The sequence below is a fragment of the Cheilinus undulatus genome, linkage group 11 (genome assembly GCF_018320785.1).
Source record: "Cheilinus undulatus linkage group 11, ASM1832078v1, whole genome shotgun sequence".
Classification (NCBI taxonomy): Eukaryota; Metazoa; Chordata; class Actinopteri; order Labriformes; family Labridae; genus Cheilinus; species Cheilinus undulatus.
The window spans coordinates 42161496-42177164 of record NC_054875.1 but is presented as its reverse complement, the minus strand read 5'-3'; the positions used below and the strand labels follow the sequence as shown (position 1 = coordinate 42177164).

At 39.0% G+C, this 15669-nt stretch overlaps 1 protein-coding gene across 6 annotated transcripts in view; it reads right to left on the bottom strand.

Moving 5' to 3' along the window:
* Positions 1 to 15669, bottom strand: part of LOC121517425 (arf-GAP with coiled-coil, ANK repeat and PH domain-containing protein 3-like) — a 125120-nt gene that overhangs the window by 10034 nt on the left and 99417 nt on the right. For 2 of the 6 annotated variants that reach the window (XM_041799166.1, XM_041799167.1), the window contains exons 12-24: positions 14276 to 14327; positions 13799 to 13899; positions 12048 to 12159; positions 11617 to 11825; positions 9314 to 9383; positions 6714 to 6808; positions 6399 to 6616; positions 5943 to 6032; positions 5696 to 5794; positions 5354 to 5580; positions 2770 to 2879; positions 2301 to 2411; positions 2140 to 2201 (exon numbers count right to left, since the gene is read on the bottom strand). In XM_041799166.1, the coding sequence (XP_041655100.1) occupies positions 2140 to 2201; positions 2301 to 2411; positions 2770 to 2879; positions 5354 to 5580; positions 5696 to 5794; positions 5943 to 6032; positions 6399 to 6616; positions 6714 to 6808; positions 9314 to 9383; positions 11617 to 11825; positions 12048 to 12159; positions 13799 to 13899; positions 14276 to 14327 (1556 nt within the window). The remainder of the gene's footprint in view (positions 1 to 2139; positions 2202 to 2300; positions 2412 to 2769; positions 2880 to 5353; positions 5581 to 5695; positions 5795 to 5942; positions 6033 to 6398; positions 6617 to 6713; positions 6809 to 9313; positions 9384 to 11616; positions 11826 to 12047; positions 12160 to 13798; positions 13900 to 14275; positions 14328 to 15669) is intronic. The other 4 variants (XM_041799169.1, XM_041799170.1, XM_041799168.1 and 1 more) reach the window with 3 other exon arrangements.

The following is a 15669-nucleotide window of genomic DNA, read 5'->3' as shown; positions in this document are numbered from 1 at the left end:
TGTCCTAAACACAACAATATTCCTAAGTCTTAGCTGCAGTTGTCACCGGGAAAAATGTAAACAGGGGTACACTCTATCTTGATAGAGGATTTACTCCCACTCTGTTGACATGAAAGCAAATTCACTGGTTAAACACTATCTGAAGTGATCAAGAAGTTAGAATGATTTTGATTTTAACTATTTACAGCTCCTGTGAGGAAATTTAAGTGTGTGCTGCTTTTGGACAGTGGTACCTTTTGTCTGCTTGCTGATCTTTCTAGTGCATGTGTGACAAATATTCCTTTAACACTCTTTCCAACAAGCCAGCTTCAGGGCTGGTGCTGGGCTAAAGTTAAAATTGATTAGGAGTTGATTCAATCTAAGAACATCCACCAGCTGGAGCTGACTGCAGGCTGTTTAAAGGTCACATATTTTACCCTGTAAATATAAGTTTATATTGGTTTCAGAGGTCCCCAAAACATGCCTGTGAAGTTTGTTGCTGAAAAAGCACTCCAGTATTGAATTTTTGCATGTCTAAAAACCCCTCTGTTTCAGCCCTGCAAAGAATGAGCTGTTTCTGTGTCTGTGGCTTTAAATGTTACTGAGCTGTCTGACTCCACCCCTTCTCATGAAATGGATGTGGCTCTCAAGAGAGGAGGGCCAAGCGAACCTGGAGGTGGTGCTAACTCCCAGCATGACATCATGAGGGGTACATATTTTGTTAGAAAAGCTTGAAAAATTGGTATTTTGCATGTGACCTTTAAATCTGACATGTGGCTCCTTTCCTGCATGTCCTTCCCAACTCTCTCTCCCTCATCTCCTACTCTATTCACTTTCCTAACTCGGAAATGCAAAAAAGCTCATAAAGGTGAATCAGCATTATTTCAAAAACATTTCATCACTTGCTAAAATCTCCTCACAGGAGCTTTAACAATCAACTGCAATCCCTCTGTCTGACAAATATGTAATCAGCTTCTGCTATGTACACAGACATTAACCTTGTACTTTTTCATTAAACTGGACTTTAATATTTTTTAATTATAAATCATTCTGCTACAGTGTTTTAAGGCTGATCTGAGCTGTTTTATGTATACAATAAATGGGGCTCTACTTCCAGAACAAGGGTCACTAATTATAAATTCTCCCAAGTAGCCGGAAAAAAAGGAAATCATTCATTCATATGAGAAAACTGAACGTAGCATTAGGATGCAATGATACACTCAACCCAAGATAAAATATTTGTCATATTATTTAGTTCACAATACAATTTTATCATATTTTTTATTAAAATTTTTATTTTCTTATAAAGCCATTAGGTTAAAGTGAATATATGCATAAATGTGATACTTTTACTTTAATTCTCTGATAAAAATGCAAATTTTCCTTATTTTTCTTTATATAAATACAAGTAACACTTAGTAATCTGGCGATTTATAGTAATTAATGACAGTCAATATTTTTTCTTTACAAATCCTTAGTCAATTAAATACATATAGTGCCCTCTGCTGGTAAAAAGCGTATCACAGTATATATTTGTGTCATAATGATTTAAACTGCCCATATTTGATTTTTAATTGTTTTCTGAGTTTAACGTTACATCCCTATAGGTATACGTCAAATGAACTGCAGCAGGTCTTTGGTTAAGAGCACCCTGTACCCAAGCTTTACTCAGAATTCCCTGCTGAAGACTTTTCATTTCTCTATTGATTGCTTTATAGCAATGATGCTGCTGGACATCTTATAAAAGTTTCTAACCCTCCCCTGGCAGTGATTTCTTAACTCTGCTGTGATTGGATCAAAGCGTATGAGACTAAGCTCATTAGTATTTGGCAACCGTTGGATGTGACATCATTAGAGGAGGTTAACACTGAGTTCCTGTGCGGTCCTGAGCGAGGAGCTGACGGCTGCTGGGGAGAGGAACGCTTGATTTTTTTCTGATATTGCTAAAAGAAGAAGTGAATCAGGCGGTGAAACATCCCTAAGAGGGGAAACAAGCGAAGGAAAGAAGCTTGACCTGTTTCCTCTTGGTGAGTCAGTCGTAGAACTAATGGCACCCCCTGCACTAACCTGACGTCTAGTACTCTGCTATAGTTAGACAGATAAACTCCTGAATGCATTTCTTATACTGCTGCTCAGTGGGGCTGCTAGTTGGGTATTGACCTGGCTGTCCAAACGGTCCCTCTGACTCCCGCATCTCCTCGTTCATCCGTGCAAGACGCAGCCTAAAGAAACACAGGAAAATCAAACAAGAAGAAACAGAGGTTAGGCATTCAAGAAAGCTTAAAGAATAAAATTAGTAACAGAAATGTGACTCTACATACAGGGTGACGATATCTGCATTTGCTTGCTGTACAGCTATACTCAAAGGGTCTTGTCTGTCTTCATCCTCGTCGTTCTGTGTCGCTCCTCTTTTCAGGAACAAGCACACCTGCCTGAAATACGAGAGAACTGAACATTAACCACGACAAATACATGTTACTTTCTTACATCTGCGCTAAATGCCTCCACTACCTGTGAGTCAGGAAATAAAAATCAATCTATAAGTGACAGGAGTCTTAATGGAGTCAGAAATATTTGTAAAACTTGAGGCAGAAGCCATGACAACAAACAGGAAGCAGAAATGGTCTGACTTGACAGTTGAAGCTGCCTTTTTTTTTGGTGGCGGTCATAATAACTGTAAAGGTTACATCAACAAAGCACGATTTATTAAAAGAGAAATCTACATGAGTTGTGGTTACACGTGTTAAAAATTCAGCCTGCAGTGATGCCTCTCTCTGTCTCATGACTCACCCCGTGTGTCCCAGATATGTGGCATGATGCAGCGGACCCCTCCCTCTCGAGTCTCTTTGGTTGACGTCAGCAGCGTTCTGCAGCAGGAACTCACAGGCGATCAACGAACCCTAAAATAAAGCGAGAGTGCAGAGTTTAACACTGAAACGACAAAATATTCATGAAAAGTGTGTTCATATTTTACAGCGGCTTTTTGTCACCATAGCCTTCTTTGTTTTGTTAGGAAAGGGTTTGTCGAAACCCTAAATAATCCTATATTTTATGCTTTTGAACAGTGCTATAATTTAGCACAACAGTATTTAAGATGCTCTAGCCTGCCTTTTCTTTGCTGATCTCTTTGTAAGCCACTTTTTGCAGCCCTCTTCTACCGCTGCTCCTTAATTAGGCTGTGTCCAACTTAATAAATGTCATTATGATGTCATTGATGCCTGCTCTGTTCTGTTTTTTTTTTTTTTTTTGCTGTATCTCTCCTTGCCTCAAGCTTTCCTTGTACGCACAGGAAGGATACTGTTATTGCTCAATGTTTTCCATAGGCTTGTGAAAGGGCAGGGAGATCCAAGACTAATCCAAGACTGCTAATATTGTATATAAACATCTCAGCAGGAAGAATTAATTGATGTTTTTTTGTGACTAAACTGAGACAGTACTCTACATGGTAAAAATATTGGCAATCAAAATAATAATATCTATTTTCTAACTCCCTGATCAATTTTGGCAGAAAATAGCAGTACCAACAATATCCCAGGGGCTGAGCGAGTGGCAGCTAGGGCCAAAAAGGGCCTCCTGAAATCCAACTGGTACCCCCCAAAAACCTGGAAATGATTGATTGCACTGACGGCCAGCTGATTCGCTCTAAGCATGCTATTGGCCAATTGCTCTCATGCCTACCTCATTTAAACTGCTCTTGCCTGGCCAGGCTCTATTACTCTCTATGCAAGCTGCTCTTACAACCTTACTCCACCCCAGCTCCTCCTTTATTCTGCTTCTGACCTTATCAATGTCATATACTTCATCTTGTGGATATTAAAGTGGCCCTAAAGTCCTTATATATTCATGTATGTGGAAAAAGTTTGGACACCCCTGCATTAAATATAAATAACTGCAAATGATCAATTTCTCGACAATGTGGCCCTAACTGAACCGGTTTTATCACAATCAGCCTAACTGGTTATTATCTCATTATGCCTCAAAGTAAGGTTTGTGGGTTAAATCTTATCTGGGCAGAACTTGCATGTTCTTCCTGTGCATGCCAGGTTCACTGCAGCTTCCTCCCACAGACCAAAGACATGTTCATCAAGTTAAAGGGTGACTCTAAATTGCCCGTAGGTTTGAGGGGGACTGCTCACTTGTCAGTCAAAGTTCAAGCAGGGAGACTGTTTCTGCTCATTCTCTAGTCACCACTCGTTCATATCTCCCCTTTTCCACTCTCTTCCCGCTCTGGTGATCAGCTGATTATGGGCATTCACTCTCCTAAGTACTCGGCTAATCAGATTTTGCCACAACCTTGTTTGTCCAATCATCGTGCACCTGTCAGATTTTTAATCTGGCATTCTCGCTTTCACAGTCAGCCGGTTGTTCTGTGCGGACGCTGCAACCCTCCTCCACCCCAGCCACCTCCATTCAGTTAATCAGCATCCAGTCCAGATTATCATAGGTCTCCTGCTCATCTCATCCTGCACACCTCATCCTACTATTCCATGCCACCTCATTGGTTCCTGGGCCAGCTTCTCAGTTAGAAGTCTACTCCTCATTTGATTCATCTCTCAAAACCACCACCAGTGTCTAGATTCCATGGAGGGGTATCCTTTTCCTGCCATACATGAAGTCATCACAATGGAGTCTAATAGCCAAGGACTTTGCACATTTCTCCTTCATTAAACTTGTCCAATAAGTTACTGTTAAACTTGTATCAAGTCTCTCCTGATTGAAATATCAGCCCTTGTGACCAGTGACTTGACTGTACCCTACCTCTCCCCCAATGACAGCTAGGATCGACTCCAGACCTAAAAGTGGGTGGCAAAGCCCTTCTCAGTGGGTGTTCCTGGAAACAAACTGCACTAAAGTGCATAAAACTCTTTCAAAACAAGCTTTTTTGCCCCTCTCTTCGACTTGTAACATGTTTTGTATTGTATGAGGTTCAAACTGTGATATTCTTTCATTAAATAACCTGGATAGGTTGAAAAATATCAGAAATTTGGGTCACAATTTTTCATTGAGAAGTTGATGGTGGGTCCTAAGGCTTGACCAGTTGAGGACCCCTGCTGTAGGTGAGGCCTTAAAACACTGGATACTACATTTCCCATAATTCACCAAAAAAGGTTTCCCCACTGATTTCTTCTGTGATTATATATTCCAGCAAACATTAAAATCAATGCTTGCAACAGGCTTTTAACATAGGCTCACTTTTAAAACTCTTAACTCACTATGGCAAGCCTGACACTTATTTTTACACATTCTGCAAAACTCTTCCACATGCAAACATGATAACTTAAGACTCTGATAAACTTATTTTCTAGTAGAACATTACTGAGATGCACTAAATGACTATGACTTATTCTTGGCTTTGTTCATTCTACTGACTCACCCCAATCACAGCCTGTATGAGGGGTGTTTTTCCTTCATCGTCATCGTTAACAGAATTGACATCGGCCCCGTGGGCTAGAGCTTCTGCCATGACGGGAAGGTTTCGGGCTTTGGAGGCTTTGTAGAGCAGCGCCCCAGGATGAAGGTCTCTGATGTCCTCTGGGTCTGACGTCTCAGGCTCCGCCTCCAGCTCGGCTTCACCGCTCGAGTCCTCTGACACCTCACACTCTGAGGACAGGGGAGGAAGACTTGTGATGCAACCGTACCTCCATTAAATTCTATGTACCACCCAAGTATGCAGTATGTTTAGAATATTGTGGACACATTCCTCTCCTGGACTCACCCTCTGTGACGCTGTCCACCACCGAGCCAAACACCAGGATGTCTGTGCTGCCATCTGTGCTGCCTCCCAGCCCGCTGTCACTGCTCAGACCTGCAGGACCAAGAGACGCCAGAACAGGGACACATTAGTTACCACCGTCTCTGTCTGCCTCATCAGTTAAGTTTGAAAGGAAGCAGAATCACACAAACAAAGCAGAGTCGTCTACAGAAACACAAAGACTCAAGCAACCGATCAGTGAGCTACTTACTTCGAGGCCCTGATCCGGTGTCAAAGTAAGAGAAAAGCGAGTCCAGCTCATCAGGACAAAACAGAGAGTCTCGTCTGAATTTAGCAGCTGCTGTGGAAAAACAAGGTCAAATTAATACATAAAAATTAAGTTTTTGTGAACACCAGCCTGGAACTAACCCCTTTAGGCCTAATTGAATCTCTCTCACAGATTAAATAACTCTAATCAGGACTGATACAGCTGGTAATTTGATTTCAAAATCTAGCTCATGTTGTTCAAAGTGACTAAGGAGGTACAGTCTGTTATTTCTGGCCAGAATCTCTGCACTACTCTTCCCCTTTTGGATTTCTGCAAAATGGAAAAATGCTCACGGCCGTTCATATATTATTAACACCTCAGAGGCACAAACTGGGGCTGAGGAGGCTAAAAGTTTAGGGAACAAAGGATGGCTAAAAAGGCGAGAGAGAACTACAGTACCTGCAGAGAGGGTGGAGGGGGAAGTGCTTCCAGGCTCTTGCCGGTATCTTCGCCTCGTTTTCGGTACTGTTGTGGCGCTGTTGTGTCTCCGGCATTTCTTCACGCTCCACCGTCGCTCTGATTTCCTCTCCCCATTTATGAGTATCTCCGTAGAGCCGAGTTTCTTCAGGAATTTCTTCTCTACGTACTTCGCCTTAATCCAAGCCTCCTTCTCCTGCCTGCAGGTCACAACATTTACAGATATGTAGATCAAAAGCAACATATCTAACCCACAAGATTTTAATCATAGAGTCAAGATATTTTATGGTTTCCTACCTTGAACTAGACGGTAGTGGTTTCTTAAGACCTTGTTCCTGGTACGAGCCTTCATAGATGTGGTTGATGACACTGTTTCCAAGTTCGCACATCAACTACAAAGAAAACAAAAATTAAAAAATAAAGGAATAGTTTAACATTTTAAGAAAATGTTCCTCTACTTGTATAGCAAGAGTCGAGATAAAAAAGACTATATTAATTTCATAGATGACAATTTTATTCAAAGCTAAAGCCAGGCACTGATTAGCATGGCTTAGCTTAAAGTAAAGACTTGGAAATGGGGTCAAAACTAGCTTTGCTAAGCCTCAAGTTCACCTTAAAGCACCTCTTAACCTCTGTAATGAATATGATAAGTGAACATCATTCATTTTTGAAGAGGCAGGTGCATCTTGGCTCTTATGCCTGGTCCAACAGTGGCATGTGGGACAGATTAAAACAATGGCTACTACACTTTTGCTCCTGCATCCCACTATGGCAGATTAAATATTCACAAGAACCCACCCACTCCTCATCATACACCCTAACATAAATACATCTATTAATATACACAGTAAAAATCTATACCATACAGGTAGGATGGCTATAGAAAGAGTTTGGCTCTCTCTTTGATATTCACTGTTGTACTGGTGAAGCCAAGTGCAAGCCTCACATTTACCAAAAAGTCCTCTCACCTAAACCTAAACCTAAAAAAGTGATTTGCTTGCATCTCTGCCTTTCTGGGACAATAGATAATATCAACGATAAAAGAGACAAAACTTTCTTCTTTATTCTCAAACAGTAAAAACAGGTCAACCTCTTTAGTTCCTTATTCTCCACCAATAGTGAATGTGCAGTTAGTAAGGTACACCTTTGTAAGTAAAGTACAAAACAACAGCAGATTTTGCACTACATTCCTGCTATGTCCTACACCTTTAAAGATCAAATTGAAGCACTTTCACAGAGCATTTTAAACCTTTTTCTGCACCTTACAGCTGTGGTAAATTCTGCGTTTATATGAATAAAAATAGACTAGGGATGTATGATATTATCAATATGATATCAGCATTGGCAGATAATAGCTTAAAAGGTGAATTATCAGTATCAGCATGATATCTGCTAAATTTTACTACTAATATTTTGCCTACAACATTCTCCCTAGTTTCAGACCAGACCAATAGACCTACTTCAGCTGAAGTCTTTTTCTGTATTTATCATTCCTTACACTTTAAAGTGTGCTTTAAGGACTGAAATTTGCTAATTTATTCATCCTCAGACTCTAGCTTGTGTATTTTAAGGACTGAAGTTTAAGGTCTAAGCTACATTCAGATATAAGTATTGATGCAGTATCGGCTAAAACGGCCTGTCAGATATCAGCAAATATCCAAAATTTGCATCCCTAATATAAACATAAAAAAATACTATATCACGTCATCAATTCTAAAGGTAGATATGCTATAAACCAGTGATTCTGAACCTTTTTCCTGATGTGGCACCCTTTTAAAATGTGAAAAATCTCAAGTCACCAGTGTTAATTTTGACAGCTATTTTAAATTCTAGTCTCAGTCCTAGTCATTAGACTAAATGCCTTTTATTTTTAGTCACAACTTAGTTATTTCTACCCTTTATGCATTTAGTCTAGTTTTAGTCCCAGAAAGTCCTCATGGTTTGGTCTTAACTTTTAGTCCAATCATTTATTCTCTTGCCTGAATTTGGTACCAAACCATGGTAGTGTGTTCTATGCACCCATCTAAACCTGGGGTCCCTGCTTTCTACAGCTGAGAGGCCCAACAGATACAGATGCATTGACAGATTTTCTCATAGTGGAGAAATATAGTGGATTTTGAATGTCTGCCAAAAACTGCATTACATTAGTCTAGTTTTAGTCATCTCAACGAAAAATAAACTAACTTTTAGCCAGTTTTAGTCATCAAAGGTCTATTTTTGGCTAGTCTTAGTTTAGTCTTTCTCATGGAAAAAAAGAATGTAGACGAACTTTTTTATTCATAGTTTAAGTCCACAAAATTAACGCTGCAAGTCACCCCAGTCTAGATGCATTGACTGAGGTCATGTAGACCCTAAAAACACACTTTGGCTGATTTTGGCACACATTTTCCGACCCTGATGCACGTTTGAGTTCAGGAAAAGAGCATATGACACAATTTTGATAATTTACATTGGGTCAGATAAAGGTCTGCACATTCAGTGAAGTTTTTGGTTGATTTTTGACCATTTTGAAGGCACCCAAACAATGCTAGAAGGCACCCTGGTTGAGAAAGGCTGCTATAAACAACCACAATTATTGTAAAATCATATTTGTAATAGCTACTAGAGGTTAATGAGTGCATCCAAAATGAAAGAAAAACACAAAAAAGTCAACAAGATTTTTAATTTAAAAAAAAGATGCTATTTAAGATGTAGCAAAGTACAAAACTGCCCCTAAAATGCACTTTTGCATTTAAACTATCGATAAAAAAAACAGTAATAAAAGTACAAACACAAATAAAAGCTCAGTTACAGTAATGTGAGTAAATTTTTCCTGTTCCTTCTGACTGCATCTTTCCCAACTATTCCTTTAAAGCATTAAGAGCTGTTTTACTTGACCCTGCTAAGACAAACTGTACCTTAAGTAGTTCTGGTTCCCATGAGTCCAGTGTGAGAGAGCGAACCTTCGAACAGTGAACCCCGAGACTCCTGCAACAAAAAAAGACATTTACATTTTAAAACTATGCCTCCACGCTGTCTTATTGTTCCAAGAATTAAGAGATAAAAGTAAAATAATGTAATTTTCATACGAATTAAGTGCAAAAGACAACCAGACAGTTGATTTAAACATCTAAAGTCAGTAAGAAGCTGTATTTTGGTTTGAGTAGCTGCCTGTGAGTGATGTAAAATCACGCAAGGGAAATGAGAAAAGTTGCTCCTAATGTCATGCAAATCACCGAGTTCCTAAATGAAGCGGTCTGGTGTCCTGGCAACAGTGATACTGTGTTTTGTCCCTTCATTGTAACAAGCTGCCATGTATGATCTCACTGTGAGAGAACGGGGCCAAATAAGAGGCATGAATATTCAACAGGTGGGAGCACACAGACTCAAAGGGAAGGGGGTTTGGGAATTACATAAGCAGATATAACTGCAAATAAACACAAACAAAACTCTGGATGTTTCCTAGAAGGAGTTTGAAATCTCCTGTTTATCTGTGATGTAACCAAACATTAGCATGCTGCTTTGGTCAGTGTGATGAGAGGCTGTTTTAATCTGCAGCATGCCACCTTCATTCAGCAGCATTACATCATATCCACTTTCCAATTAAACTCCTCAATGGCTCGTTCATGGTGTGTGCCGCAACCCTGCCGCCGCCTTTATCTTCTCACTTCACTTCCTTCAATGAAACTCTCAATCAAAGCCTGATCCAATAAGCAGCATACGGTGCTTTAATCTCCTCAGCGGTGTGTGGCAGACAGCACTCAGAGCCTCTAGCGGGACAAAGTGGAGCTGAGGTAACGGACTACTGGCAGACACCGAGGTCTTTAGTGCCAGTACCACACGCAGCACATGGCAGTGGTGGAGGAAAGACTGATCTTTCACTAAACATCCTCTGCCAGTCAAAGATGTGCTTTTGAATGTTACTTTACTCCATGTGGGCAGTCTGACAGATGATAATCCATGAGATATTTTTCTGCTTTAGAACAGCTGGACAAGTTTATGGAAGCCCACTTCTGCCACTTAAAAAGAGAAAAATCTGAAAGTTAGACAATTCTAAAAGAAATAAAAATCATGAGATAGCAAATCACAAAAATGAGATAAAAAATTGAAATTATGAGATAAATGGAAATAATGAAATCAAAAGTCAGAATTATGACACTAGTTTTATGCATGTGCACCACTGATGTTCCTGCATCCTTATGCTGTCCGTATGACGGGACTTTTTAATCTAATAATTATGACTTTTTTTCTGATCTAATAATTTCAGCTTTTGATCTCATTATTATGATTTTTTATAGAATATTTTGGCTCTTTATCTCATAATTGCAGCTTTTATTCTCATAATTATAACTTTTAATCTCATAATTATGACTTTTTACCTCATAAATTATTTTTTTAATCTTATATTTATGACTTTTTATTGACGAATTTGGCTTTTATCTCATAATAACTTTATATGTCATCATTTCAGTTTTTAATCTCATAATTATGACTTTAAATCTTTTTATAATGACTTTTTAACTTGTAATTTCATCTTTTAATTTCATAATTATGACTTTTAATCTTATAATTATGACTTCTAATCCCATAAATATGATTTATAATCTCATATTATCAGTTTTTAATCTCATAATCATGACATTTAATATAAAGATTATGACCTTATCCTATATAATGACTTTAAATCTTATTATTATGACTTTTTATCTCGTAATTTTGGCTTTTTATTTTATTGTTAAGATTTCTTTTTTACATAATTACGATTTAAGATTCCTCTACTTCTTCTTCTTTTGTTTTTAGAATTGCCTAACTTTCATATTTTTATTTTTTTTAAGTGGCGGAAATGTGCTTCCATAATTGCTACAGGATTTGTTGTCAACAAAAATTCTTTGTATGCATCTAGTCACAATAAAGTATTTTATCTGGTTAAAAAACAACCATAAGTTGCTGCTCTGGAAGCAAAAAGGGTTACCTTATTGGATAAAAAAACAAAACAAAACCAGTTGGTTTCTACTGAGAAAGGCTGGCATTGTTAACAAGTGTTGTTTTTGAACTGTCTTAGGAAAATAACCCCTTCAGACCTAAAATTACACAAACATGTACAATGAAACATCTCAATTCATATTGTGACTACACCACCAGTAATGTTTCAGAGTCTTTACTGTATATGTGCAGTATCTGACTCATCTAAAAGGTAGAAATAATGTTGTAGAAAAAATACCTGTGGATGCCTGAGCACTCTATGCACAGCAGGATGCCCAGGTTAATGGAGGCCCAGCGAGGGTCGGCCTGTCCGCAGTCACAGCACTGCTCATTGCCGGGAAGACACTGGATCCTCTGCAAAATGGTCTCTCCTCGAATGATGCGCTCCCGTGGCTCACTGGCTGAATCTATACTGCTGGTGGACGGAGACGCTGTTCTGTCCAGATGCTAAATAGAGAAAAAGAAAAGAAAAAATAAATATTTTTTGTGTCACAAATGTGTCACCTTATTCTGGTTATTTTTATAAGATTAAATTATAAGCTGATGTTTTTAGCTTTCATCACATAGGCATGATAAGTTGATTTAACAATCACACAGGAGAATAAATAAATTGTGTGGTTTTTACAACGGTAGAACTATTCAGGAAAAGGTTTCTGTAACGTGACTCACCTCTATGTAGTACGTGTCTGGGCTCTCTCTGTAGGCTGAGGCAATGCTAGCTTGAACAGCCTGAATCCATGCTTGTCTTAGTTTTTCAGACTCAGCCTGAAGCATACAGCTCCTGTTAAACAAAGTCATGTTAGCTATCAAACCATAATGTACCTATCATCAAGATCTCAAGTACTGTCCAAGCTTTATAAAGGATAACAAAAAATGTTTTATCCAACCAAATATTTGTTTGTAGTTGACTACATACACAGATGAGGACTAAATGATTTTAATACTATACATAAAAATAATCTTAATTTACAGAGCACTTTTCAAAACACAGTTACAAAATGCTTCACAAGCAGCAGATACAACAAACCGATTTTAAATTATTAGTCCTCATCAGCATTTTTTATGCCTATATTAATGCCTATATTATTTTATTTATGCACGGAACAATCATTTCACTAAAACCAAAAATTACCAGGTTCAAATTATTAGCCCCCAGGATGCTAATAGTCGCTAAATGTCTCCTTTTTGCTGGATAACAGCCTGCAGTAGACTGTTTTAGTTTCCAACAAGTCTTAGATTCCTCAAGCTCCTCCAGTTGTGATGGTCCTCTGGCACAATGCTACCAGTAGTATTGTGCCAAGTCTTGCTGCTGACTGCTTGAGGTTTTCTTTTAAAACCGTCACAGAGCCTCCTTTGGTCATGATTCCATATTGAGATTCCCAGTTCCAGACACTGAAGCATCCCAATCACTGCTGGGACAGTGTTCTTTTTCTTTCTCCAAACTTGAGCGATGTCTCTACAGCCAGAGAGATCTAGTTTGGTCTTATCTGACCAAAGGGCACACTTCCAGTTTGCACAATCTTTCTCCAGGTTGTCCTTAGCAGACTTTAGTCTGGCTTGAAATGTCACTTCTGCAGAAGTGCTTTTTTATTTTGACAATTCCTGTACAGGGCTCTAAGTGATGGTCTTCTTTGAGACTACAATGCCAGATTTGGTTAAGTCCTTAGCGAGTTTCTTGGCAGTTGTTCTGGGGTCTTTAGACACATCTCTCACTAGTTTTCTTTCCAGAGTTTTCGAAATCTTTCTCTTCCTACCTCTGCCAGGCTTGTTCTGTTCTGTGTGGCTCTCTTTGACTTTCTTGATGATACTTCTTGCTTAAGTTCTTGACACTTGGAAACGCTGTGGTAACTTTGTGTGTCCTTCTCCTGCTTTGAGCGCATCAAAAATTATTTTATCTCATCTAAACTGATTTGTTTTTGCCATGATGCTTTCGCAGTGACTGCTTAAACCCTTACTGAAGCTCTTATGCTGGATGAAAATGAGAAAAAACCTCAGTTTTAACTCAGTTTTACAAGCTTTGAGCATTGCAAAGCCAAAGCACACATTTGCACAACAGTGGTTTGTGCTATGGCTCAAAAAAGTCAATTCTAAAGGTGGCTAGTAATTTAGACCCTGGCATTTTTTTGGTGAAATAATTGTGCTTTTGGGTGCAAAGTAAAATAAAGTAAGTATAAAAAAACAAGGCTGTTTGTCAAAACTGTGTTAAAAAATGTAATCAGATTTTGTTGTTCTATTTTGTCAGGGATCCCAATTTTGAGACTATTCAGCTAAAAATAACTGTAATAAAGACATTTTTATTTGACCTGGTTATGGGCCACATGTGAAGTAAAGGCATCTTTAAAGACTTGCACTTCCACCTCTGGGTAACATGAATTTTTGAACCCAGTTTCATGGTAATCTATTCCGTATTTAAGTCTTACTTGAAGGGAGAGACGACCTCAAAGCAGAACCTCCTCTCGATGTCCTCACACGGTTTAACAGAGCACAGCCGGAGGTCCTCCACCACCACGGTCAGAGAATCCTGCAAACACACAAACAACCTCTCATTTCTACGCTCATCAAAATACCAAGCACAACAAAAACACCACCCAGCTGTTCCTCTTTGATAAGGCATTTTACCCCAGAAGCCTAGAATAAGCTAACCATGAGATATTTACACGGCGTGATGCCATGCAGAGAATTGAAAATGACCTGAGTCGGTGCCAGGTTGAGCACTTGAATACCAGAAGAGATCTCACAAACAAGCAGCCGCTGAGTGGTGATGGATGTCAGAGAAGATCGCAGTAACTCATAAAATACATCCAACATACTCCCCCATTAGAGTGCACTTAACCTCTTAGAGCCCTCTTTACCTCAGGGGAGAGCTGATAGCTGGAGGACACGGTATATAAACTCACCTTGAGCTTCTTCTGGTAGACCAGCTGGCTGTTCTGTATGGAAAACCACCGTCTACAGAGAGAGAGGGAGAAGGAGGGAGGCTTAGATTAGATGGATATCCTGAGACGCTGCAGGGTCAGCGCTGTGGACAGAAGTGATCAAAAACAGATAAAAGCATCGACTGAAATGGGTTTAGCTCCTGGCAGCACAACATCAGGACCATAAGAGATGAAACGCTGAGAAAGCAGCTGCAGGAGAATAAGAATCAGAGAATATAGCATCCATTTTTTAATGCATTTGTAACTGTTTACTCTGCATTGCATTCAGTTTTTATCACAGTACATTATGATTTTTAAAATACGGTTTCAAATCTTCAGTGTCTAACCCAATCTGATCTAAATTTATTCAGGACACCAAATTAAAATAACAAAATCTGACCAAAGTGCTGTACAAACATTCACAAAAACACCACAACAATAATACTAGACCACTTCAAAATCACCAGGACATTCACATACTAAAAGAAATAATAGGAAAGGAAAACATGAATGTATAAAATGTGCAGAAATTTGGAAATGTCAATCCCTAACAGTCAGTTTGTATTCTTCGCCAAGCTATCTAAGCATATAAAATTCAACTCCCACTTTATATAGATGTATCCATCACCATTCTATATATATTTCATAGAGCTGTATTATTAATGTATAGCAGGGGCTCTCAAAGTCTGACACCAAAGACCCCCCTAAGACAGACTCCAGACAAATGCAACCCCCATACCAAGCTCTGTCTATACCTAAAGTATAACACTGTTGCCATGTAGATAGTGGGAAGGCTACAGCCAGAAGACAGGGGTTTTAGCCGAGTTTTGGCACCATCAAGCCCAGTTCAAAGTGAGTATTTGCAACAAAGACGAGTTGAAGCTTGCAGTACTTGCAACAGGCCGCCCTGAAAGGCTGTCAGTTCATACTGCTGCAACTGGAGGAGATTATCTACCTCTGTTCTCCAGTTTCCACTTCTGTTTTTCATGCCTGTCTTGCAGCTCCATATAACTTGTGGCAAATCCTACAAATGAGGTCTGATACTGAGTTCTTTTGCTATGATCGCAATTCTGTTGTTGTCAAAAGAGCAAAAGATTAAAGAGTAACTAAACCTCAGAGTTTTTGCTGACATGCATCTACCCTGTAATGAAAATACAAACTTTAGAACACCCTCAGAATATATTTAAACAAAACAGCTAACTAAAAGTACTGTTGGCTTGACCCAAATCGCATGCTTCTGTTAGTATACTGCATTACAGTACACTTAAAGGCAGTACAGTGCACTTAATTCAGTTGGATGGCTAAATCTTAAACTTGTATACCAAATTAGCTAGCACAAGAATAGCAAATAGTTTTTTTTTTTGCAAACTTCAAAT